The sequence below is a fragment of the Embiotoca jacksoni genome, unplaced genomic scaffold, assembly GCF_022577435.1.
Source record: "Embiotoca jacksoni isolate LCO1_2020_lvr unplaced genomic scaffold, fEmbJac1.0.p SCAF_8, whole genome shotgun sequence".
Lineage (NCBI taxonomy): Eukaryota > Metazoa > Chordata > Actinopteri > Embiotocidae > Embiotoca > Embiotoca jacksoni.
Window position 1 is genome coordinate 19,032,590 of NW_027185436.1, and position 26,010 is coordinate 19,058,599.

Here is a 26,010-nt window from a genome sequence, read left to right on the forward strand (position 1 = left end):
TGAAACCCTCAAAATGAAACAATTTGGACTGGGAGTCTAAATAAAACCTGATTAAAACTGCACATCATTTAAGCCTTTGTACTTTAGTTAAGGGCAATAATACAAATATTTGGTTTTCTAAGCAATTTCAACTCAGGGTACAAGTCTGAAAGCTGTTGTATACTTTTAGCGGTATATTTTTCAATAGCTATACCCATGCACTGTCATTTCTTGGACAGATATGCAGAGTTGGTATAAATTTTCCAATATATAAATGAAAAACTTATGTGATACGTTTCATTGTGTGATTTCTGCTGCCCACCAGTTAGCACCCAGATCAGACTTCCTTCACATATTCTCTCCCTCAACTCTCCCTGGTTTTCAGTGCATCATCTTGTATGGCAGTGGCTCTTGACACTTTTGTATACTGTGGCTGTTAAAATGCAAATTTCACGAGATTCAGCTTTCCTGTTCTGTCGGCAATTTACTGTGTGATGTCCCCGTCTCCTTGCTGCTGAGCAGAGGACGTGAGTGTCAGCTATATCCATCCTCCTGTGCCCTGGTAAAACGCTAAAATATCTTTTTGCCCAAACTGCAGCACCCCTCTCGCTCTGTAAAGCAAGAGACCAACGCAGTTACAGGCAGCTTGCTCTCAGGTCTCTTAATGTTTGAGCCCCTGGCATTGTTTGTGCGTTTGTTGTAGGTTTTTTGAGCTGATGAAAGTTTAGGGAAAACCTTAAGTTGTGCTGTTTGCTTGCTGCAGACAGGCAGCAGTGATAGCTGAAGATATCCTGTGTAAACATTGTGCAGAGGAGATTTCAAGACCCTTTTACACCAAGAATACACTTTAAACAGTGCAAGTGTCTAAAAGGCAGGCGGTTGGTAGCGTATTCATGTCACACTATTTTGTAATGCCAGACGAGCATTATGCAGGGCATATTGTCACCTTTTAGATGTCGTACAAGAAGGGCAGGGTGCCTTCTTACAACTATAAGGATTGTGCGGTCGATCTGCTGCTTTTATTAGACTTGGTGATCACAGACATGTTTGGTCTTTGCAAATGTTCTGATAGAATCATCTGCTCCCATGAGAGAAGAGTCTTCTGAGGCCTCTGCTTAAACTCTCAAGTAGTTTATTTGCTGTACCAAGACATGCACACAAGCTCGAAGGATACATCTCTTTCTATGCAGAATTCTTGTCTCCACTTTTTCTAATTTCATCACAGATACTTCATCCGCGACAACAACACTTTGTAAACAAATGGCATTAATTGTCACACTCTCATTAATTCACAGCGTATGCAGAGTAAACAGCCTTAGCTAAGGTGAAATGAAGCATCCTGCAAATAATGTGTACTTGGTAGCGAGTGGAAACAGTGGCATGTCTGTTTGTGGGGGGTTCTTGTTTGCGAACCTACAATAGATTGGCTCAAGGTCACTCGCAGATAACAAGTGGAAATGACAATTGAATGTCAGAGAGAGGAGGTGAGGATGAACGATTGAGAGGATATGGATAGACAACAAAAAACAAAGGAAAAGACCAAAGGCATTAAAAGCATAGTAGGACAGGATTCTTACCGACTTTCCTCTCCTACCTTCTTACTTTTGTCTTCTCAGCTCTATAATGGCACTGAGTCATCAGACACAAGGTCATAAATCAGCCTCTTTATTAACACACTCCTGTCGGTGAAATAACTAGCCATGAAAAAGTATCAAATTGTGTGCATCCTTAAGCCTCACAGAACACGACATCCTCTTACTTATACACATCGCTGACTGACTCTCCTCTATACATAAAGTGTGTTTCAGTATGTACAATATATGCTGATCTGCATAATTTTGGCTTATCTTTTCTTGTTGTTGACCAACTCCTCCCATCTCTGTCCTCTGCCACGTCGGACTACAGATTGTGTCTTTAATATCAGCTCAGTGAAGGTATTGAATAATGCATGAATTATATTGTAGCCTGTATACAGATGTGCTTCATCTGTATACAGGGGTAATGAGGGGAAATAGTAGCCCTTAATTGCTATACTTAAAAGTAGCTAAACCTAACAGTTTTGTGTAAGTCAGTTACTTTCCCTGAAAAATATTAACCTTTGGTGCTTAATTATGCCCCCCCCCCCATTTCACTTCACAGCATTTTTAATCAGAGCAATCGTTTGCCTTCTTTTTTTAAATGACGTTATTCGCTTTCTTGCGAGTAAGAGTCTTAAGCGTAAGATAAGAAAGGTGAAGATTGAAGACCGATCTGTTGTGATCCGCACGGTCTCAGATGGCTGATGTTGTTAGTGGGGTCAGCGTTACATCACCTGACTTCTTCATCTCCTGTTTCGCTCAGACACATGGAAGAACAATTGCGGTGACACTTTATGGTGTGCTCAGGGATTTCAATGGGAGTTGTGTTGGCAGTGCTATGTGATAAGTGACATGTAATTTACTTCAACCTGCAACAACTGATTGTATTTTAGCCACCTGGGGGGCTGTGGAAACAAGCTGTACACCCAACATTGATGTATTATCTCTTTAGAAAGTTGATATGGCACCGTCGTGAGCATACGGCGACTCATCAGACACAGAACAACATGTCGTGTAACTGGCCACCAGATCAAGTCTATTATTTGCTCCTATTTCTGTCTTTAGTCACTTCTGAAAAACACATCTTACTGTTTAGCTGCTAAATGGTACACTAGGTAGTCGCTAATTTTGACACAAAGCTGAAATTCGATACTTTAATGGCACCGACCAAACTGCTTCGGTACTATCAAATATAGAAAAGTCCCTTGTCATACAATGACAAGTTTAAGACCTAGATTTCATCCACACTAAGACATTTTTGTTTTAAAACCACTCACTTTTGCTACATTTACACAGCAATATATCTCATTGGCATCAGTGAGCCACAGCATCTGACATACAGAGCCTCTACTTAGGCGGCCTGCCATCATCGATAAAGTCATTTGGTTTGAACTTATGAGTAAATCTTACGTTAGGATCCGTCTTTTTGCCTCATTAAAAGTTTTCGACCTCACCTGTTAGTGTTGCAGTAACTGGAGGCTTCTTTGTGTGCAGCCAACGAGCTGGCTTCTACCGATAGGCGTTAGGGAACATCAATCAATTTTAGTGTTTAGCAATAGCTTTCACGTGAGGCGTTTAATTGTTTTCACAACAACCAGGGTAACACTCTCCCCCCTCTAAGCTGCATGAAAACTAAAGATTTGTTTTCTAATATGTTTGCTAATTTTCTTTTTGTTACAATGGAATTTTCTAAAAATGGGACTGAAAAAGTATTCCGGTATCAATGTCTACGTATTGGCACCAGTATTGACATTTTTTTTAAACAATACCCAGCATGACTGTGTGCCTTTTGTTTGCTACTTTTGGCAGGAAGGAGTTGTTATTTTCATTAAAGGCTCCTTTAGGGTAGTGAAAGTGAACTAAAACGGTAAAGTTGCTGGTCATACAACCAAAGCAGTGAGTTGAAAGATGCTAAAAAAGACTGCAGAGAGCTCAAAGGAACTATAGAGGCTGCTGTAATGCCTCATTTAATTATATGCTGAATTAAAAATATTGATTATTGCAGCTTTGATAAGGTATACTTTGATGTAGCAGATTTAGTATTTGTCAGGAGGATTTATCAGCAGTCACCTCTGTCTGTGTTTTTCTACACTTCCCAAAAATGCCTTCCAAGAACCATCTAGTCTTGTAATAAAAATAAAAAAAGCCCATGTACATTCCTGAAAAGTCGGCCTGTCTCATGCTGCTCATGATGGAAAAAAAGAAAGAAAAAAAGGTCCATCTCGTCCTCTTTCATAGTAGAATTGTCTCTATTTGGACCTAGAAAGAAGCCCTTGTTCTTTGATTCTGCCTGGCTTTTATGTAAAACGTGTACGATTTAAAATGCTTGAGGAAAGATGTTTCTGTTAAAGATATTCAAAAACCGGGTTACCGTGATTACTATTGTGTGAACGGTCTCTTTTAAGACCTGTGCTGTCATGCTTCATTCAGTTCAGACAAAGCAAGCGTGGATGCATGTCTGCAGTGCTGATGTTGATGTATAAAACAGATGTTTGCATATGCAAGTGAAACACCAGTGCGTATGGAGCTTTCATTTCCTCTCTGTACCATATACTGCAGTATGAGTGCATGTGTTTGTGTGTGGGGGTGTGTGTCAGAGTGAGAATCCTGAAGGACACTTGTCCCTGGTGGGTTCGGAAAGAGCTTTGTGCCCTAAGAGCTGGAGGGCTGGTGCTCTGTCAGGTGAGTCTATCGGCTGTCCTCAGCTCTCTGAACACATATACAGAACAAGGACACAACTTCTGCTGCTCACTTCCATGCAGTGTCACCTGGCCTGTCATAGGCTGTGTCACTTGTCAATCATGGATGAGTAATGTATTGTCACGTGCACAGGACAAGGGCACCGCCAGCTGTGGTTATAATTAACAATGCAGAAGATCATTGAGTCATATAATAGGGGTCAGCACACCCCTCTGTAGTTTTGGCATTAGAATTGTCCATGAGGAGACGTGTCATTAAAATTACATAATGTGGGATTCCAGGCAGCGGTGGGGTGGGCGGGTGGGGTAGTGCTCCCACGTTTCTCATTAGGATCGGCCATGTAGTTTCCCATAGACTGTATATAAATATAAACATAGTCTTCGGGTCTATAAAGAGAAGCCAATAAGTGCCTCTCCAGTTCATCCAAACTTCTGTTTATTAGAAAAACAAGATGGCGATGGCCAGACTGCCAGATTCGAGGCTTCAAAACTGTATATATATATATATATCTATATCTATATATCTATATCTATATATATATGTGTATATATAGATATAGATATAGATATATATAGATATATATATATATCACATATTAAGTTCTTCAATAGAGGATATTTTCTCAGTTGCCATAGATATGCATAATCTTTGAGGAAAAATTTACATTTGGTTAATATTATTTCATCAAAGTACTGATAACCTCTTCCATCTACTTGTGTATCTTTATTTAATGAAAGAAGACATCCACCTATTCACTACAGCTCCATCAGGAACCCCCAGTGTCAGGTTGTGTGTGTTTTTGGCTGTTGTCCATATCCTTGTGGTTTGGTCAGCATGCTTATAAGTGCAGTGGCTTAGGTTTTACCTGACATAATACAACATTAGACACAACAGCCAAAAACACACAACCTGACACTGGGGGTTCCTGATGGAGCTGTAGTGAATAGATGGATGTCTTCTTTCATTAAATAAAGATACACAAGATCCTCATAAAGATTGTGCATATCTACGGCAACTGAGAAAATATCCTCTGTTGAAGACCACAATATGTGATTTACAGTTTCATGAAAGACTAGTAAATAGATTCATTTGAGCAAATTGAAACATGAGTTGAAGCTGCACTTATCAATACCCTAAAACTAATTCTAACCCTCATCAATATTTTTTATATTAACTATAGATCAAGTAACTACATGTTGCATTACCAACTATAAGAGATTCATCTTCTGACTCTTCAGCTCTGCAGAGCATTTTAGTGCCTCAGAGCTTGTTGTTTTGTTTTTTGTGTACCACAACTTTACAGTTTTGGTGTATTCTAATTGATGTCATCATTTCCAGCTGCAGCACACTGTAAACACTGTATGGTACACCTGCCAGCCAACAGACGAAGTTAGCAGACAGCTTGTTTTAAAGTTTTGTCAAACTACTCCAAGGTCAAAAATGCAGTAAACTTTCAAGCTTAATTGCTATTACTGATTTTCTTTTTTTCTGTAAAGAGTGAAGACAAATTACGAGGGGCATATCTTCATTATTACTAAGTAGATACTTAATCAGTATCTACAAACCCTTTTAGATGCCAATCCAATCTGATAAAAGAAAATAAACCGGTGTGATTTCTAAGGTCCTTAGTTCACCCAGTTAATTTATAGGCAATGAGAATGTCCTCAACCTTCCTAATACGCTGTGTAAACCAATAGCAGTTGGATGACAGAGTTTCAGCAACTTGGGTGCCAATTGTGCAGATACGAATTGAGTCTTTAATAGACTGCAATACCTTCTCTTTACACTGTGTTAGGCCATTAGTGGCTCTCTGTGGTTTTGCATGATTTGAAAAGTTATGTCGTTACATTAGCAGCCGGTGTCTCCTTCTAATCCCATTTGCCTCGTGGTTACAAACAAGGTGCCAGCAGAGGCACTCAGCTGAAAGAGCAAGGAATCCATACTTTATACGAAGCCGCCCAAATTCAATTGACATTACTGGCTGGCTTTAATGGATTTTACCTGGTGAGCCTGCAAATTGAATATTTTAAAGCATATCATCTCCTTCGGAGTAAGTGACGAGAGGAGGTACCGTTTTCATTTTGTGAGCCTTTGGTAACGACAGTGATATACAGGAGATTAAAATGTATTGCTCAGGTTTGATTTGATCTGTTTGATTTATCCCGTGTATAGCAGTGTCCCTCTTGCCTTTGGTTCGGGGCTTTTATCTCCTTCAAGTCATTTGATGTTTTTAACCACTGCTTTTTGTTTCTGGAGCAGAGATGCACACGCTTTGATGCATAATCAAATGCACCAAATACACACACACTTCCATCCTTTTGTGCACCTCAGCCCTCCTGGCTCCAGTCACGTCTCTCCGCGAGAAGTCGAACTCTTTGCTGTGTCATCTCATTGAGCTTGTGAGGTTGTTATTGTTTTATCTCTCACTGTGTTGATCTCTGTGCGAGGTGGGAGGCCGTCCTTCCTCTGCCTCTCTCTGTAAAGGTCAGTGAGCTGCAGATGAAGCTGTGTCGATCAGACGAGCGCCATAGACTGACAGCTAATTTTCATCAAAGCAGCTATGGGTCAGGGGGGAGTGAATTGCAGGGTGCCCACGGGCCTTTTACCTCTCTGAGGATTCTGTGCTACTTATCAGACTTACTTACTTGCCTTGTGGAGATGGTCCTGCAGTTTGCTCAGATCAGAGTCTACCGACTCTGTTAAAGGCTGTAATGCACTTGTAACACCACTTTATAAGCTGCAGAGTCGAGGGGAATTGCCACAAATGATATTTTTCATTTGTAGAGCAATCCTGTCTGATGATCTGCACACGGCAGCCTTTGTTCCTCTCATTTTTCTCTCTCTTTCCTCTCGCCTTCTCCTTCCCCAGTATTCTAAACATGGTTTGCATTGATTTATTCTCTTCCACCAATTAAAAGCAATTTTGTGAGCATTAGAATAAGCCATGCCTTGGGCCGTTTACTGCAGCAGGCTGTTCATTACCTCTCTCTGTGTGTGTGTGTGTGTGTGTGTGTGTGTGTGTGTGTGTGTGTGTGTGTGTGTGTGTGTGTGAACTGGGTGCCCCTGTAAATTCTTATTTCACTTGGGGAACGTGTCTGCATGAGCGTGTGTGTGCAAACATGTGCACTTCCATTCATGTTTAGGTATACATGAGCAGATGGGTGCGGGTGGGTATCAGAGATTCCCCGCACGTGCAGGGCATTAGTTCGCTGCTTGCAGGCTAAATCCTCATGTTGTTGAAGCGGTGTCAGTTACCTCTGCCACGACACAAAGCTTATCTTTTACCAACTCCCGTACCCCCTTGGGAAGGGGAGACATGAGGGGCGGGGCAGGGGATGAGGGGATATGTGAAAACAGGCAGGAAGCCATGGGCTGCTGTAAATAACCCTGGGCTCCGGCGGAAGGTTAAGAAGCCAACTCCATTCTGAATACTAAGCGTCATCCCGAAAGGGCCGAGTGCCCCTGGACCCATTCTGTCCTCCCCATCCTGACAGAGCTCTGTGCTGCTGTGTCAGTCATCGCATCAGTATGTCAGTGCGTACAGGTGTATTTGTCAGTAACTCTGTCTGCCGTCCCCCATTTTGATGGACACTTGCTATTTTAATATTCCATCGGTATTCCAACAGGTGACAGACTGAAAGTCTTGGTTTCAGCGAGGGAACATTTTTAAACTGGTAAAGTGACTATAATTTGATCACGTGTATATTTTCCAACTGTCGTCCTCCAGTGCAGAAGTTCAGGGACATTTCAGATCACGTACCACTCTCTACCAATCAAATTTGACAGGTACCAATTAATATATAGCAGAATAGAATCTATTCTATTCTTTCCATTCTCCCAAGTTCGGCAAGTACCAGTTCTCTGCAGATACCATCAGTTATTATTTTATGAAATATAATTCACTGAATTTTTTTTTAAATGCAGTAGTAAATAGGCTAAATAACCACAACATAAGATTTCTGTTTCAAAATGAAAGTATATGTTTACATCTCTTGCTAGAACTGGTGCCAGTCAGAGGCTCAACTAAAGACTGACTCCTCTTCAGCATTTAAAAGTTTGTCTGACCTGTCAGGTGCAGTGTTGTCCCTCTGCCTCGGGACTGGTTTTTGAACCTTGTAGTTATTTCAGAGCATCAAGCTAACATCCCTGTTATGCTATGCTGGATGTGATGCTACGTCCCCCTCCATGGTTCACCAAAGGCAAATTTCATCTCTAAAATATTTAAATTATGAAGAGCTCATTTTTACATCATTGTAATGTGATGTGCATATGTGATAGTATTTATGATGGTATAAAAGGGCACCGAACTGCAGTGTCAACATTGTATAATTTTACCTCCTTTTTTGGAAGTAAATTCACGACACTGTACCAGTTTAGCTATTATCTCAGCCACAATGCAGCAGTCGCTGTTCACAGGAGGCTGAATGCTACTTGAGTTTACTCGCAGGTCATACAGGTGTGCATATTGAATGTGCATACAAAGTAAGCAAGTCTATTTTCATAAAATGTTTCGTACCAGAGGTAACTATGGTAACACCTATTGTTCCTCTGAAAGCGTTCAGGTGAGCCAGTAACGTGTTTGGATGAGACTAACTTAGAAAGTGGAGGCTTGCTTTTTGAAATGCTTTTTGAGGATGTGAAGAATGCACTCTTATAATTACAGCTCTGAACAGGGCAGTTTGTCCTTACAGATTGACCTGCAAAAATGTGGCATTTTCCTAAATCTGCTGAGGTAAATGTACGAGTTAGGATCCTCACCTTTAGGTCATAAATTACACTAATTTTCTTCCAAAACCCAACAACAAACAGAACGGGTTTTACAAATGCTCTACAATTGCTGTTTTCTGCTTTCGCTGTGGGCAGTCCTGCGATAGTAACGCAGTGCTCGGCAGGTAGCACACCGTTATGTCAAATTGACTCAGAGCGCCACCAGCTTCTTTGGAGGTTGAATTACACACATTGGAAAGATTGTGCCGACAGTCACGGGATATGTTTTAGTTTTTATTGGATATATTTTGTTTGTATATGTTTTGGAAGCACGATTTTGTTTTGGAAAATGTTGCATATTAGTTTCATTCCACACGCAGGTTTTTATTTTAGGGAATTGTAGGGCATTTGTAAAACATTTTTTTGTGCTTTTGTCTGGAAATTAGCTCCATAGTAATGCGCCCTTTGACTGTGGCGAACACACTGCATGAAACCAGATGAGACATCAATGTGTGAGGAGCAGTGCCAGAGCCTTTAGTACAGCTTCCCATTTTCGAAACCATTTCCTCTGGGCATGCAACTATTTATTCTCTATATTTTCTCAAAACTGGAAATAAAATGAAAATGAGGAAAAAACTGAAAGAAGGAAAATGTGTGCGGTTAAATCTGTCTCGCCAAAGGCAACATCGTGACATTATCTCTTCGTCACAGCTTAACAGAGGTCTGCTCCTAAGAGTGTGTTTCTGTGTTTGTCTCAGTGTGTACATACATGTGCAACCCACTCATGCAAAAGCACATGTGTACGTATACATTTGTGTGTGTGTGTGTGTGTGTGTGTGTGTGTGTGTGTGTGTGTGTGTCTGTGTCTGTGTGTGTGTGTGTGTGTGTGTGTGTCTGTGTGCCGGCACATTTTCCAGGGCCTGTGAATTCTGAGAGCGTTTGCTGTTGTGCTCAAAATGAAAGGCATCATGTTTACTTACACACACATCCATCTGCAGATTAGCCTGCGGCTGCTGACTTGCCCCCATGCAGAAGAGTTGAAAATACACACTACTTTCCAGCAGCTTTTGTTGAGCCCCTCATACCTGCTCACTATAAATCAGCCCCTCTCAAATTCACTTAAATAGCCTCCAACGAGGGATGATACTGCACTTCACAGGCTACAAGGGGAACTATTTCACCAGCTGTCTCACTAACTGGAGTGCCTCATGTGGCATTAATAGAGAGAGACATTATTGAATTTGATTAATTAAAACGGAGTCTAGTTTGATTGAGGACATTTTATATAATGAAACATGGGAGGGAAGTCTGTGCAAATATTTTAAGCCTTCAAACATCTTAAGAAACACATCCAAGTATTATTGACTCTATTTCTTCCGTCTGATTTTATTTTATTTTTTCCTCCCTGCATGTTTTTTTTCTGTCCTGCTGTGCACTTGGATGTTGTGAAATTCCAATTAGGTGGACACATTCTGTGAGAACACCACAAAACCGCGCTCCATGATAGCAATCACATGAATTCTTCATATGGGATTTTAGATGCTCCCCTCTCTTTGCTCATACCGTGTCTACACAAAAGATAGAGTAATTGGCAAACAGATCTCCATAGAAAATGCTTTCCCCCTTCTCTTTTATGGCCTCTCAGCATAACAATGGGTACTTCTGTAATCTCTGCTGTGTGATTCAGAAATAAAAAACAAAACAATGAAATGCTTCTCCTGGCCTGAGTTTAAAATACTACCGTAGGTAGAGCATATAACCAGCACTTAGTGGCTCCCCCATCGACACATAAGCAAAAGACACATAATAGACAAATTTATTGTATTGTTTCATAGTCCTTTTTGACAGGCCATGGTGCTTCTTACAAGTGCCCTGTTAATCCAAATAAAAACTTAAAGTATTCCTTTTTATAGTCTGTCATAAAGGCTAATATTTGCGCAGATATATATGGGGAATCTTAAATGTATTCTTATCAGTTATGTTCACATTACATTGCTTAAAAAACAGAGCAAATGAATTATTCATACTTAAAGAAAAGGCTGATGTGAGGCCGATAGAGAGAATATTATGTCTAAGTAACTGCTGACAGCAGTATGTGAAGGTCAGTCCAGGCTTCACGCTTTTGATACATTTTCATAAATGTCTGAAACCAAAAGTGCTTTATATTTTTTTTCATGAATTTTACACTGTTCAAATTGTCTTAGCCCATATAGGCCTACTTACAAATCGTACAAACAATCCAACAATTTATAATGCATAATATCAAAGCATATGTTTTTTTTTTTTTTTTTTACTTTGTAGAGTAGCCGAGATGAGCAGTAGCTCAGACCAATTTAAGTGTCATGCAATGTGCCAGCAAATACATTGACTCACTCCCGGAGCCTGTTCCCTGAGCCTTTCTGCTTTTCTTTCTCACTGTTTTTGGATATACCTAAACTTCTACTTAAGTGTGGCCTTACCAGCTATAGCTGTAGCTGTATTTCTTTTCTTTCTTTTTGATTAGGAAAGTAAAAGAAACCAGGCAAGAAAAATGTACTGGTACAGCATATTTCAACAACAATGTAATCCAGAGTGCTTTTCATGAAACATAAAAGGCATCAAGACAAAATGTAAAAGCAGCATGAGACATAAGATTAAAAAAAAAAGCATGAGAGAGCTAAATAGAAAAATAAGATTTACAGTGCAGTGGGATAAATTAGTAATTTTTTACATTCATTACCTAGGCTCAGAGTGTGAAGCTAATGCAGCTCTGTGATGCTGCACAGCAGCGCTTCGACCTTAATGTCAGCTAACATCAATATGCTAATTAATGTGCTCACATTGATGTTAACATGAAGGTGTTATCCGGGTGTAATGGCTGTTTTTCACCACCTTGTTTAGCCTGCTAATGTTTGCTGACAGAGTGTTGAACATTTGGTCAAGTTGAGGATTTTGGGAATGCCATTTCCTGGCTTTCCACACAGACAGAAACATAGGGTGCTTTCACACCAACGTTTTTTTGGTGCGGAGCGTCAGACTTTTCAATTTGACGTACCAAAATAGCAGGTGTGAAACATACGTCATACATGGTCCGGACCAAGGGATCTAAATTTTGGTCAGACCAAAAGAAGTGGTCTTACTGTGGATCAAACTGAGACATGACTTGTTCGTGTGCAGTGCAAATACTTTCTGGAGGGTTTGGAAATTCAGACCAATTTCAGGGAGTTGAGGCAACATATGATCATTCATTAAACAAGAGAAGAAAAGAACAGGATAAGAAGTAAAATTGAGCCACGGTATCATGAGGGGAGGTGGAGATGTTTTAACTTTTTTTTGGTCTGCCGAAGAAATCCAAACTTGGGGGCGGGGGGATAAGTGTTGGTTGTTACACTATTGTACTGTCAAATTGAAAAGGCTACTGCCTGAACTGACAACACGCCAACAACAAACACATGTTGTCTACAAACCAATCACTGTCGAGCATAGAGATGTAGGTATGTCATACAATGTTCTAGTGCGCTCACAAAATCGTGATGTAACCAAACCAAAACCACCTGGATCAAATGTTTACAGTTAAAAAAAACAAAGAAAACATGAAACTTGGTTTAGATCTTCACTCTGACTGTGAGGTGTGAAATCGTCCTTAATGTTGCTGTAATACTGTAACATAACCCGTGTCCATTTATCAATATTAATGTTCAAATAAAAGTCTGTGGGTCCTCTCTATTGTCTGGGGATTTTGAGTTCAAATCTGCAAAAAACATGAATGAACCCTTTTTTAAATTTAATCAAGACTTTGTAAAACTTTCCACGTCTTATTTTACACTGCTGAAATAAAATAAGTCTGTTTTGATATGTCATTTTGGGATTGGAGTGTAGGCGTTTGGCCTGATTTTTTTGCATTTCATTTTTTATTTTCTGTGTGTGTTCGTTCCGATGCTCTTACAGCTGTTACGGTCTACGAAGCATCAGACTCAGAGATGAGCGCAGTGCTTTATGCTGTTCCATTAGCCTTCAACCGCAAACCATCATAAACTACTATCCTCCCACTGTCTCTCTCTGCCATTCCCCCGCACTGTAGCTTCTCTCTTTTCCCCCGTTTCCCACTGAGCTGTTGCATTCCCTGCACACTGTTTATGTAGGCGAGATGGCACAATAAAACAGGAAAATCTTCCTCGGGGAGCTGCTGATTGTGGATGCACATGCTTCTCAAAAGGAGTCCGTGGAGGGGAATGGTCAAAATAGGTCCCCAAACCCTGGGCTGCATGCGAGCCAGGAGGAGCCCAACAGAGCCAGATGGAAACGAGCCACAGAGGTAACTGGAGTGCGGCCCCGCTCGTGGTGCATAGACCACTGGCTGGGGACTCCCATTATCGTACAGCCATAACCTCATTGGATTTCCCCCAGAAATGTTTATTTCTCTCACTGTCCCGCTGAGAAGTAGCTTTCCTACTTATCTCATCACTATTTATTAAAGGAGCCCCTGAGGAGTGCAGGCATACAATCAGGTCTGAGGGAGAGTGGATGGGGAGATGGCAGAGAGACAGTTGAGACAGAAAAATCAACGAGAGCTTATAATTTACAGTGGGTACAGTGTGATTTTCTTCACTTTTGATCCAGGAAAAGAGTCACGGTGACATGAAGGGGCATTGAAGTTGGGAATGCACCTTTCTGTGCTCCCTGATTGCCTCTCTACTACCTGCATCTGGCACAGACTTACTATGATGTCAATAAAGACTCATCAGGGTCTCTTACGATTGCTGACAGTTTTTGAGGAGTTGCATCTCGTGTTACTTTAAACTGTCAGCTAAACTCTGTTGCCTCTTTACACTGTTCCCCGCCTTCCCTCTGTGGGCTGTTGTCTCTCTTCCTTCCCTTTAGTTGTGTAATATTTAGTATTCAGAACATTCAGTCATGATTGTAGCTCCGTGGCTTCACAGAGACATACTTAGAGATCGAGGAGAGCCCAGGTGCATTGATATAAAGTGTTCTCTTGAGGGGAGTGTCAACTTGTCAACATTTGAGGGGAGTTGTTTTTTGACTTGCCCTTCATTCTTTATTTGTGTCCTGGAATGCCATACAACAGGATGATAAAGATTGACTGTAGTACATGTGTACACAAGAACACAAGCTTAAGAAATGCACATAAAAATAGGGCTAGTTTTAACCTATGGTGGAGGACTTTTACTAATAAACGAACATTCATGTCTTTGCCAAATTAGTTCATAAAATGCTGATTAAACACAATATCTCTTTCACAGTAGGTGGTGTTTTTAAATCTGGTGTCTGGTGAGACATTCTCGTGCTGGCTGGATGAATCCATACTGGCCGTGATCCATGGGCAGATCATGCACTCCAGAGACTTCTGCCAGGCTAACTACCAGTTTAACCATATGCTAACTTGAACAGAGAAACAAACAATTCAACCGGGGGGCTCGTCTACACTGTGACAGAATGTATCAGATTCTGATAGTGAAACAAATCATTTTATGGGAATTGTGATGCTCAAATAAATTATCCACTGTTTTACAGTCGCAACTGTTGAGATGGAGGAGGCTACGGTGGAGCCTGTAAGCGTAAGCACACTTAAACAGTGTTTTTTTTATTCGTCAGTCCCTCTTGCGATCGCAATAATTAATGCAAATTCAATCAATCTACGCAATATTTTCGGTAGCTTTCAATTTAGCAAAATTCCGAGCCAATTTTCCTCAAAAATGTTGTCAACAGAAGTTTTGATGAGAGTATTACGGAATAAAATAATCTTTCCAAACAAAACACGTTTTATTAACAATAATAATTATTCATTTACAATCAGCAAGGCTGTGCTTCCTCTCCTCTTATCAGCAAAACCAGCTCTGCATGGAGCAAACCGGGAACATGCAGAAAAAACAGAAGTGATGGGGTTTGTGGGAAATGTTTCAGTTTTCTTCACTGTGAATAACAGTGTGGGTACTTGGCTCGTATTAGCGTTTGCACAGCCACTTTGATGGACGGAGTAATTAGCGACCAGTATCGGTGTCAATTGAACTGATTGATAAAAATCAACTCAAGCCCTACGTCCAGTAGGACGAAATGTCTGCAAACACAGATCCATATATTTACGGAGTTAAATTGGCTTCTGGTTCACACCAGGCTGGGAAATGTGTTCTTTCTGTTACAATTTAACATAATAGTCCTTTAAATTAGTTTTATGCACTTTTCAAATTGCAGTTCGTTATTGTCCGTAGGATATGTTGAATTAATAAAATAGCATCTGAAGCTCTTATTTTGACAGCAGATGTAGCCTTTGTATTCAATATTAGTCATGCATTTTTTTTGTAACGCTACATCACTTCCATGGTTTTCTTTTTAACTTTGAGTCCCAACATTCTCAAAGTTCAATAAATAAAGAAAAAAAAAAGATTAAAACTGGAGATAATAAATCATAACTTTGGCGCCACCGTGGGGTTTTGTGTGAAATGTCTCAAATATTTTTTGATAGATTGCTTTGAATTAATTCATGTCCCCTTCAGTATGAACTGTAATAACTTTTGAAATCCCTTCACATTTTATGTAGCGCCATCAGCAGGTGATAGAGATGCTGTACTTTGTGTTTAGTGCTTATTAGCGAATGTTAGCATGCTAAAAAAAACATTAGTTTTAATATATGATTGCTTAGCTGGCTATATTTTCAACAGTTTCCTGTTTAAGGATTTGATATATATCCTGATTTAGGTTTGAACATAGATCTAATACTCACTAGGACTGATGGTCTGCTGTTCAACCTGCAGGAGAGTCCTTCGCTGGCTGGTTACAAGGCCAAATTGACCATTAGGTCAATAAAAGGCTCTTCGACCGTACTCCAACAACTGCTCTCTGAGCTTGGATATGGTCTGTGGAGTAATGACTGTTCCCTTCTGAGACTCAACTCTATTTAAAACATTTAGAAACCTCACTGGAAGCCACTGATAGACATCCTGTTCACTGAAGTGTAAAGAAACCAGATACAAGACCCTGCCGCTCCCACTGGAACCAGCGGAGAACTGTACATGAGCTTTTTGTGTCACAGTTGTATGCTCACTACCAGTCCGTTTCTTCTCAGCACTTCCTTTTACTCAAGCTCGGATAGTGGATCTACCATTTAGAGGAAAAAAAAAAAAAATCCACTGGTCAGATTGACACTGTATTCTTTTATTTTGTTTTGTGTAGTTCAGAAATTGCTGAAGTGTTGTAAACATTTTTTTTTTTTTTAAAGGAGCCACTTTTTCTCCACTTTTCTCATGAAATAACTAGGATAAGGTGATATCCTGCTGTTTAAATGTGTTTAATCAGGGAGATTCTTTAAAGGAAATATATTGGAATAGGACATCTTTAGCCAAGACTGCGTACACAAATGAGATTTAAGAATCCCAATGTATTCTAGCTTATAGCTTTTTATTATGAGCTATTGATAGGGGATCCTAGTGGGATAAATCTGTGTTAGTGTGGTATAAAACCCAGTTTGACTGTATACCCATCACAATTTTTATAAATATCATTTTTTGAAATCTTTTGGTATAGTAACTAGTGCGTAAGGTCAAAAATAAAAGAAATATGAACCAAGCTTTCAAGCCAAATTTCCTAAAATAGCAGCATATTATATTAAAACTGCACTTTGATGTTTTAGTGTTGAACTTGCTGAATCTCTGGATGTTTACACTCAGAACTCGCATGAGACAGATTTTAAAAAGTAAAATAAATGTCTGAATCAATGCATTAAAAACAGATTTCCTGAACTTTTTACCCCAGTATGGGTCTAGCTTCAAAAATACTCAATCCTTCAATTCCTACTGTTTAATACAACCAACTGCATCTTTACATTAGCATCTTTATGTTCGCCCTTTCTCCCCTGTAAACACCAGTGTCTTTCAGCCTTATCTCCCACAGATGGCATTATTAAACTGTTATATGCAGGCTCAGAAATGCTGTATGACGAGTAAAATGAGCTTCATGTGTAAGCTGTCAGGTGTTCCCCTTTAAATCTATTTACATTACAGTAGTCTGTCTCTTAAACGACATTTACATTTGTGTACAAATTGTTCAGTCCTCTTCCTTTGCTCTCTCTACAGTCTTATGCTTTATTCAGACTGCACAGCATCGGCACAATAATGACCTGATTGGACGGATGTGTGCTTAAAATCACCACTGGGTGTGACGAACGCTCACTTTTCCTGAGTAGTGTGCAACAGTGGACGACGACCAATGCAGCATTTTTCTTCCCATTCTGATTCTTGTTGCGTTCCTTGAAGTTGACCCACAGAATCAAAGAGTGCTCCTCAGTATGTACAGCAAAGACCAGGACTGTTAAATCACCCGAGCACACACGCACATATGTGTGCTGCTCACCCACACAATCACTCTTTCTGCTGCCTGGGAAGGAAAAAGACAGAACCAGCTTCACCGTGTAGTGATGATGAATGGTTCAAGATTTGCTTTTATTCATAAAACCAATATTTGTTGGTGTTGTCACCTGGAACAATAACTTGACACTTTACCATATCCAAATTATGATATTGTGGTCTAAACTCACAAGAAACATGTGAAGTTGGGGCCTGTAAATGTTCTGGATGACTTCATTTATACAGTGCACACACAACACAGAGGGAAGCAGCTGGCAAAAAGATATCAATTTATCAGAGAAACTGCAGCGCAAAAAAAAGTATCATTACACACACGTGGAGTATGCACACGCATTCAGAGTGACCCAGAGGTGTGGTGTTTATCTTCACTCCAATAGAGAGTTGAAGCACACCATCTGTCATATTATCCATTTTCACTTCTCACGTATAACCTCCCTTACCAAATGATAAGACAGAGACTTGACTGGGCGGCCAGATATATTCATCGGCATACAGACAGGCGATTGCATGTTAAAGTGCAGCAACAAATTCAAGATGAAAGCAAAGCCCCATCTTTGGTCTCATCTGCCAACCTGGTATAGATTGAAAAGGGAAAATGATTGGGCCTTCTGTTATAATTTGGTCTGCTCTTCAATCTGGGAACATGGCTGTCACTCTCAGATAAAAATCACACAGGCCTTTGACCATGTTATGTTATGGAACATGAGTCTAAATCTTTTTTACATCAGCCCGTTTACCTTTTTAAATCTGTGTCTGTAAAGTGGATATGGGTTGTATTTAAGAAGAATTTTCATTTACAGTTTTTTTGTATTTTTTTCCCCCTTCTTTGTACTCCACTGAGCCGGGGACATTGATGCTGTAATTTCACTGCAGTCAAAGAAACCTTTTCATAATGTAATTTTCAGGCTACAGAGTGAATCTATTACTGACGGATAATAGGATGGTCACATCACACTTTTGCCTGTATTTTATGGCAAACAGCAACTTTACCACAGATGGCAGTTCCCAAAAGTGTGACAGTTTTTGCTTTGTTCATTTTTGTGTCATTTTGCATGAAACCTAATGAGAATTTAGTAAATGTGTACAGCAACATTGTTTTTAGTGCACAAGCTGCGCAATAAAATAACACAGGATAACATGCATTTTTATAACCAGTTGTCCTCTGGGGAAACAAAAATAGTCTGATCAAAAACCAAGACAACAGCTGGGACATCCTTTGAAGGCAACACAGTGCAGTGAACCATCTGGAAATTGTGTTGCTTCACAGAATGACCAAAAAAAAAAAAAAAAAATCAGTCTTTTTTTTTTTTAATGCAGATGTGACAGAAGGATCAGCTGCATCCATCCAATGAGTCGTTTAAATGAGGATCTTCTTGGCAACAGAAATGATGTATTCATAAGCATGTCTCTTTTTTTTTCTCCACAGAGTGAAGTTGAAAGAAGGAATTATGTTTCTCGGGGCTCGTCCCAGCAACCCCACTCAGTGGATGGTTAGCCAGGAAGCGAGGAGTGAAGGCCACCGAGTGGTGACTCTCCACTGCAGCAGGAAGGAGTCCGGCTACGATCAGCAAAGGTCAGCACATAAATTATTTCACTTCAAAGGAGTACATCACATTTTTGGGAGACTGGCCCATTAGTGGACTTTCTTTAGTAAGTCAAGAACTGTTTTTTGTTGTTGTTAACATCCGCGTGACCCGAAATGACAAGTCAAGGTATGATTTTTCAGGTAAAATCCCACTCCAATGAGACCAGTTCCAATGAGACCAGCATTTACCATACATTGCCTCTACTTTGGTGGCCCGCCCATGTAGATAGAATTAGCTCCAACTTAACTAAATCTGACATTAGAACACCTTATTTTACTATTTAAAAAAAACTTTGGCCACACACCTGTCAGAGTGCAGTGACAGGAGGCTTCTGTGTGTGTAGCCGTCTCGCTAGCGTCTGCTGACAGCATGCGAGGCGTTTACGTGTTAGTCGTAGCTGTAGAAAACAACCTGGGCTACCCTCTAAAATGAATGAAAACTAAAGATTTGTACTGTAATGTGTAATCTTCTTTTTCTTAAAATAAATTTTATAAAATGAGTAGAATAAAAATATAATTCAGGAACTGGTATTTGAGACAAGGCGTTGTGAATCCAACATTTTTGACTAATAGCTCGCCCTACTCTTTGAGATCGTATCATCAGTCCGACGGCTTCAGATGACTTCGGGGACCAGTCTCACTTAAAGATTTTTACCATCTTTCTAGAAAGTGCTTTCGCTGTCGCTCCCATTTTGCAAGGCACACGCACTGAAATGTACTGTGTGAATGGTTATCTAAGTGATGTTCCCTCTGCTTAAATGACACACTTGACTTGACGTAAAGGCCATGTCTGTTGAGACCAATGTGGGGAGAGAAAAGTTCATCGACTATAGCCATATCCCCTCTTTTCTCAATATTTCTCTTGCTCTCTTGCCATCTTTCCCATCCGTTGGTCTGGCCTCTTATTTGTGTAGTTATTTTTTCCCACTGCCAAGCCTCAAAGTTGTTTTGGTCATTTCCTATCTGTATTCACGTCCTTAAACTAATCTGGCAGATAGGGAAGTGATTGCCAGCATGAGGAAAAAGGTTGCCGCGTTAATTAAGTACTGATTGAAGGCCTTTGTGTGTTTTAATGGTTTTTCCTTCTCGGATCAGGAAGGAGTTTTAATAAATATTAAATAAACTTTCTAGTGACAGGTGTAATTTTATGGCTTAGAGGAAGATTTGAGGCTGCGTACAGCTTACTTATAGCTTTCGTTCCACTTAGCAAAACTACTCCCTTAAAAAAATAAGACACTTGACATTGCAACTGCAACTTTATAATCAAAGTTGTGCAGGGGTTATTTAAGTGTAAAGCAGCCTATGAAACACATACAATTTGAATCTTTCGGGCTAGTGATTTCTTTCATTTTCTTTAAGACATGCTTCTATTAGTGGATCATTACAAGGGATGATTATAGTCTAACTACAGTGGTACAGCACATAAAACAAAGACAGCTGTTTGTGGCTTTGAATGGCTGTGGCTATAAAATCAAAAGCAGCCAATAAAGATTTTCTTTAATAGTTCAGTCTTTTTCAGTAATTTCTTGTGCAAAACCGCAGTGCTACATTTAGAGCAGCAGCTGAGTCGTGCCGTGCCAGTTGTACATGGTTGCACTTAGATCTGGTGTCATTATACTCATGTTTAATATTTTTTGATGTCAGAACATACTTTACAACTTTGTTTGACTTTATTAGAAGCCAGTTTCAAACGCGAGCTGCCCCCGAGATCTTAAAGTGGCCTCTGCACCGACAATACTCTTCAGACCTTCCCCTCGCTCGTGTAATACGTTTTGACAACTCAGTCTTAAAAATAGAGAGGTTTTTTGTTGCCTGCAAATATGTACAGGAGTGCGAAATATGGTGCTGAAAATCATCACACTTGTATCTGTCTCATCTACGCTCCTTTTATTCGCACAAAACTAATGTTCAGAGTATCTGTAGCTTCGCTTTGTTTGTTATCATGACACACATGAAGAGTGACACCTGCGAGCAGAAAATGAGTTCTGTTGTGAGATTTGTTGTTGAACTTTGTAAGATTTGAAGTGCATAGTTTTTATATAATTTTAGCAAGAAACCTGAATATATGAAATGTATTTGGAATCTTTTTCGCAGTTGCTGTCAGCACTTTACTGAATTCTCATGGAAATACGATAACCATGCATGTTTAAAGGTATTTTTCCTGGAATTACATTTTAGTTTATAATCCCATAACACTGCATGACAACCTGAATATTTCGGGGAGCCTGCCAACTTTGTCCAAGCTAAATTCTTGGCCTTAAACAATAAAATCCCCATGGATCCAATAATGTCCGCTTGTGCATCGCTCTGAGCACAGCTGCAGCATCTTAAATATCATAAAGAGGAACTTGCAGCAGTGAGCAGCAACACTTGGCCGGTGGCCCCTCCTTCCCTCAGGAGCCATTTCTCCCCCTCTATGCAGGTATTATTTTTTCTTCTCTGTCTCATGACCTCCCCTTTCCTTCCCCCCCCCCCCCCCCCCCCCCCCCACACACACACACATACACACACACGTGCTCCATTACTGTATAAAATTGTGTTTTATTGATTTACTAAGTGAAGGAGCCAGAGACAAGAGTGAGCATATCTAGTCTAATTCCTGCTGTTTGGGCCATGTACGTTGGACTGCTCCTTAATCTCCACAGCTGTCAAAGTCACTTCACACAGAAGACCAAAGACATTCCATGATGGCTATACAATACACAATGCTCCAATTTTTCTTTCGTCTTGTCCTCCCCCTTCCCAGTCATTTCAATGAAGCTCTTTTAGAAGGGGATTAGACATAGCCATCTCATCTGTTGAGCTGTCATCCACTCTGCTTTCTTCTCTCCACTCTTTCCTCCAGAAGAGGAGGATGATGAGGTGTGTGAATGCTACAGGTCAAACAAACGAGCATAATTTTCATTTTCTTACATGATTATCCATTTATCCACTTAAAAGTTTGACACAAGCAGTCAGACATTTTCTCCATTCTGACAACCCCCTCTGCCTAAAAGTCAAATGTATTTGTCCAGTGAACACCTCGATTTTTGATTGTTTTTTAATTATAATTGTAGAATCCATATATTTAGACTTTAATTCAATATTCTTAAGTTTACCATTTAGTTCATACATTTTATTATGAAATTTGTGATGGCATTGGTGCACATGTAGAGGAAAAAAAAAAGAGTGTCTATAGATGGAAGGATAAAAATGGCTCAACAACCTCTGCAGGTGGTCTTATAATTAGCTTATTAAACATATACGTCAATAACACACACACACACACACACACACACACACACACACACACACACACGGCCTGGAAACTGGAGATCAAGAGCAGATTGTCAGCCATGGTGCAAATGGATCAATGGCACTGTCACTGGACCTTGGATTATGGACTGGACTTAAGTGCCTTTGAATGATGTCTGTGGGACTGCAAATTGTGTGTACGTGTGCCATGATGGCAGCCCAGCCCCACTGCGCACATGAGAGCACAGCATTACTGATGGGTCAGGTGTACTCAATGTGCTGGTTCAGTCTCTCACTTTAAAGTGCTCACCCTGGCCAGCTGAGCCACTCCTTTCTGCTCATTCACAGCTGATGCTCCAACCACACCCACCTCGCAGTGACTGCACATTTGGAGAACATATAAAATAGCTGCTTATACTCAGCCTTCAAATTGTTCATCATCTGCTTTACAGATAAACAAAATGTAAATTTTGTTCATTGTACAATATGAATTTTGAAAATATTCATCACAAAATTGTTTTTTATCTTTCCCTGAGCCCTGCTGATATAAGGATTTTCTCATGGTAATGCAAACCTGCACATTCTCATTGACCTTGCAGCATCTTGCCTAATAAAAGCAATATTGAGGTGACAGGTTTTCATCAAGGGGTGTTACAGTGTGAAGACAGGTTGGGACTTTGACTGGAAATAACAGAGCTGAATTCACCCAGGAGGAAAGGCCACCGAACAGCTGATGTCAGGTCTTTCCAATTCGAGGAGAGAAATCTATTAAACACGCAATAATGAGCTAACAGCTATTCAGGATTTTGTCACGAGACGTTTTAATAAAAAGCCGGGTCGCATACATTACCTTAAAGCTAAAGAGTTTAGAGGTCAGTGTTTTTAGTTTTTTTCTTACCATTTGAAATCCAACAGAAGACAAAAAGTGTGAGGAATGGATCAAATTCCCAGTAACATTCAAAAGTTCAGATAACAAAATCCACAGAGGTTGGCCTGAAATAAAATACCTCTTTTTTTTTTCTCCTTGTGAAATGAAGGATCCAAAGGTTTTGTAGCAAACGTGTTACTTCTGTTATCGCAAACTTGATATGTGCCGTCTAGGTTACTAAGGGGAATGGGGCTTGGTTCCTATTACATATTTTTACAAATGTTGTTGTGTGTTATCCTGTGTATACTTTATGAATAATTGATGCCCTGCAAATAGTATGATTTTCATTTTATATACTGTAAACACAACTTCCTGTTTTGTTTTTTTTATCAGCCTGTATAATGAGAGATGACAGTCTTGGCTGTCTGGCAAGTATGCATTTTTGGCCTCATACTGTGTGCACAATTATTAGGCAAGTGAGTATTTTGACCATATCATAATTTTTATGCATATTTTCCACCTCCAAGCTGTATAAACTTGAATGCATATTGCATTTAAGCATGTCAGGTGATGTGTATTTGTGTAATGAGGGAGGGTGTGGCCTAAGGAGATCAACACCCTGTATCAAGGTGTGCATAATTATTAGACAGCTTCTTTTCCTCAGGCAAAATGGGCCAAAAAAGAGATTTAACTGACTCTGAAAAGTCAAACATTTTAAAAAGTCTCTGAGGGATGCAGCACTCTTGAAATTGCTAAGATATTGGGGTGTGATCACAGAACCATCAAACGTTTTGTTGCAAATAGTCAACAGGGTCGCAAGACACGTGTTGAGAAAAAAAGATGCAAATTAACTGCCAAAGATTTGAGAAGAATCAAACGTGAAGCTACCAGGAACCCATTATCCTCCAGTGCTGTCATATTCCAGAACTGCAACCAGGTGTTCAGTGCTCAGAGACATGGCCGAGGTAAGGAAGGCTGAAACCCGACCACCACTGAACAAGACGCATAAGTTGAAACGTCAAGACTGGGCCAAGAAATATCTGAAGACAGATTTTTCAAAGGTTTTATGGACTGATGAGATGAGAGTGACTGTTGACTGACCAGATGGATGGGCCCGTGGCCGGACGGGCCCATGGCTGGATCAGTAACAGAACTCCACTTCGACTCAGACGCCAGCCAGGTGGAGGTGGGGTACTGGTATGGGCTGGTATTATTAAAGATGAGCTAGTTGGACCTTTTCGGGTTGAAGATGGACTCAAAATCAACTCCCAAACCTACTGCTAGTTTTTAGAAGACACTTTCTTCAAGCAGTGGTCCAGGAAAAAGTCTGCTTCTTTCAAGAAGACCATGATTTTTATGCAGGACAATGCTCCATCGCATGCATCGAAGTACTCCACTGCATGGCTAGCCAGTAAAGGCCTTAAAGATGAAAGAATAATGACATGGCCCCCTTCCTCACCTGACCTAAACCCTGTTGAGAACTTGTGGGCCCTTCTTAAACGGGAGATTTACAGTGAAGTAAAACAATCCACCTCTCTGAACAGTGTCTGGGAGGCTGTGGTTGCTGCTGCACAAAAAGTTGATCGTCAACAGATCAAGAAACTGACAGAATCTGTTATTGAAAGAAAGGTGGCTATATTGGTCACAGATTTTTGTTGTTGTTGTTGTTTATTTGTAAATGTTGAGGTGTTTGTTTATTATTCTCGCTTTAACAGATGAAAATATACAAGTGAGATGGGAAAATTTTCATTTTTCATTTAGTTGCATAATAATTGTGCAGACTAATAGTTGCCCAATAATTGTGCACACAGATATTCTCCTAAGAAAGCCAAAACCTCACTTTTACTTTCTTAAATATTCAGGTTTGAGGTTTAGTAACATTTTGGATTGACCGAGAGCACTCTAGTTGTTCAATAATAAAATTAATCCTGAAAAATACAATTTGCCTAATAATTGTGCACACAGTGTATATGTGGATTATTTTCTAATCTCTTGTCATATTTTGTAGGGAACATGGCAGCCTTTCTTTGACAAGTTGAGATTTTCAGTGATGCTGCGTTACTCGGCCAAAGATATTCAACTGAGTCCCTATTGAAAGGGACAAAAGTGCTATGTGGGGTACCCATAATATTGGCTAAAATGCACTCTGGTAGATTGAAAGGTTCACTTTGTCACCATTAAAGGAAGAATCATTCAAAACAAAAGCAGTCCTGCTTCCTCAGCATGTCATAAGCCATAAGTGGAAGCCTCAGTAAAAGTGCTATGTCTGGGTCTTGGTAGTTCATTAAGACTGTCTGGGTGGAGATGGATCTCCCTTATGAGCCACCACTTCATTAATCCCCCCACACCACACCTAGCCAAAGGACAGCAGCCAGTCCACTCAACACAGCCACTGCACAAGAGAGCTGGTCCAAGTGGGAGCAGGTGGGCAGGGAGGACATATAGCTTTTTTATTTTTTTTATTTTCTGGACTTCAAACAGCCCCATCGCAGCCTGTTTTACATTGTCTGAATCAAATTTGCATAGACCTGGGATTAATGTAATTCAATTCAGTTTGCATTCATTTCACTATGAAGGTACATGACTTCTCCACTACAAAGCAGGCTTGTAAATCTCATCAGTGTGGATGGTTAGGATCCTAAAGGGAAAGAAATCACACAGCTGTGTAATAACGGGCGAGATTTGGCAGCGACCTCACAATTTATCTCAATTTCAAAGTCTTGAAAACCTTTAAGAACAAAATTATTTATAGTTTGTGACATGTACAGCAAAACTGAAATGAAACAAAGGACTCGGGATAGATTTTATAGTCCTCTAAGCTCCAGGAAAAAAGATTTACTATGCTTGATGGTGTCATTCTGTCTCTGATATCTCTGATAAATGTGAGCCTGTATGCACCTTACTGCAGAGATATGCAGAAGTCTAGTTACGTTAAGAGTGATGGGACGAGACAAGGAAAAATGAACAACATTATATAACAGTCATTATGAAAAGGTCAGGGCT

General features: G+C 40.1%; 1 protein-coding gene across 2 annotated transcripts in view; it reads left to right on the top strand.

Moving 5' to 3' along the window:
* The window catches only part of LOC138191853 (transmembrane protein 132C), a 125,330-nt gene that overhangs the window by 44,827 nt on the left and 54,493 nt on the right, over positions 1-26,010 (top strand). For both annotated transcript variants that reach the window (XM_069138905.1, XM_069138906.1), the window contains exon 3: positions 18,747-18,893. In XM_069138905.1, coding sequence (XP_068995006.1) covers positions 18,747-18,893 — 147 coding nt within the window. The remainder of the gene's footprint in view (positions 1-18,746; positions 18,894-26,010) is intronic.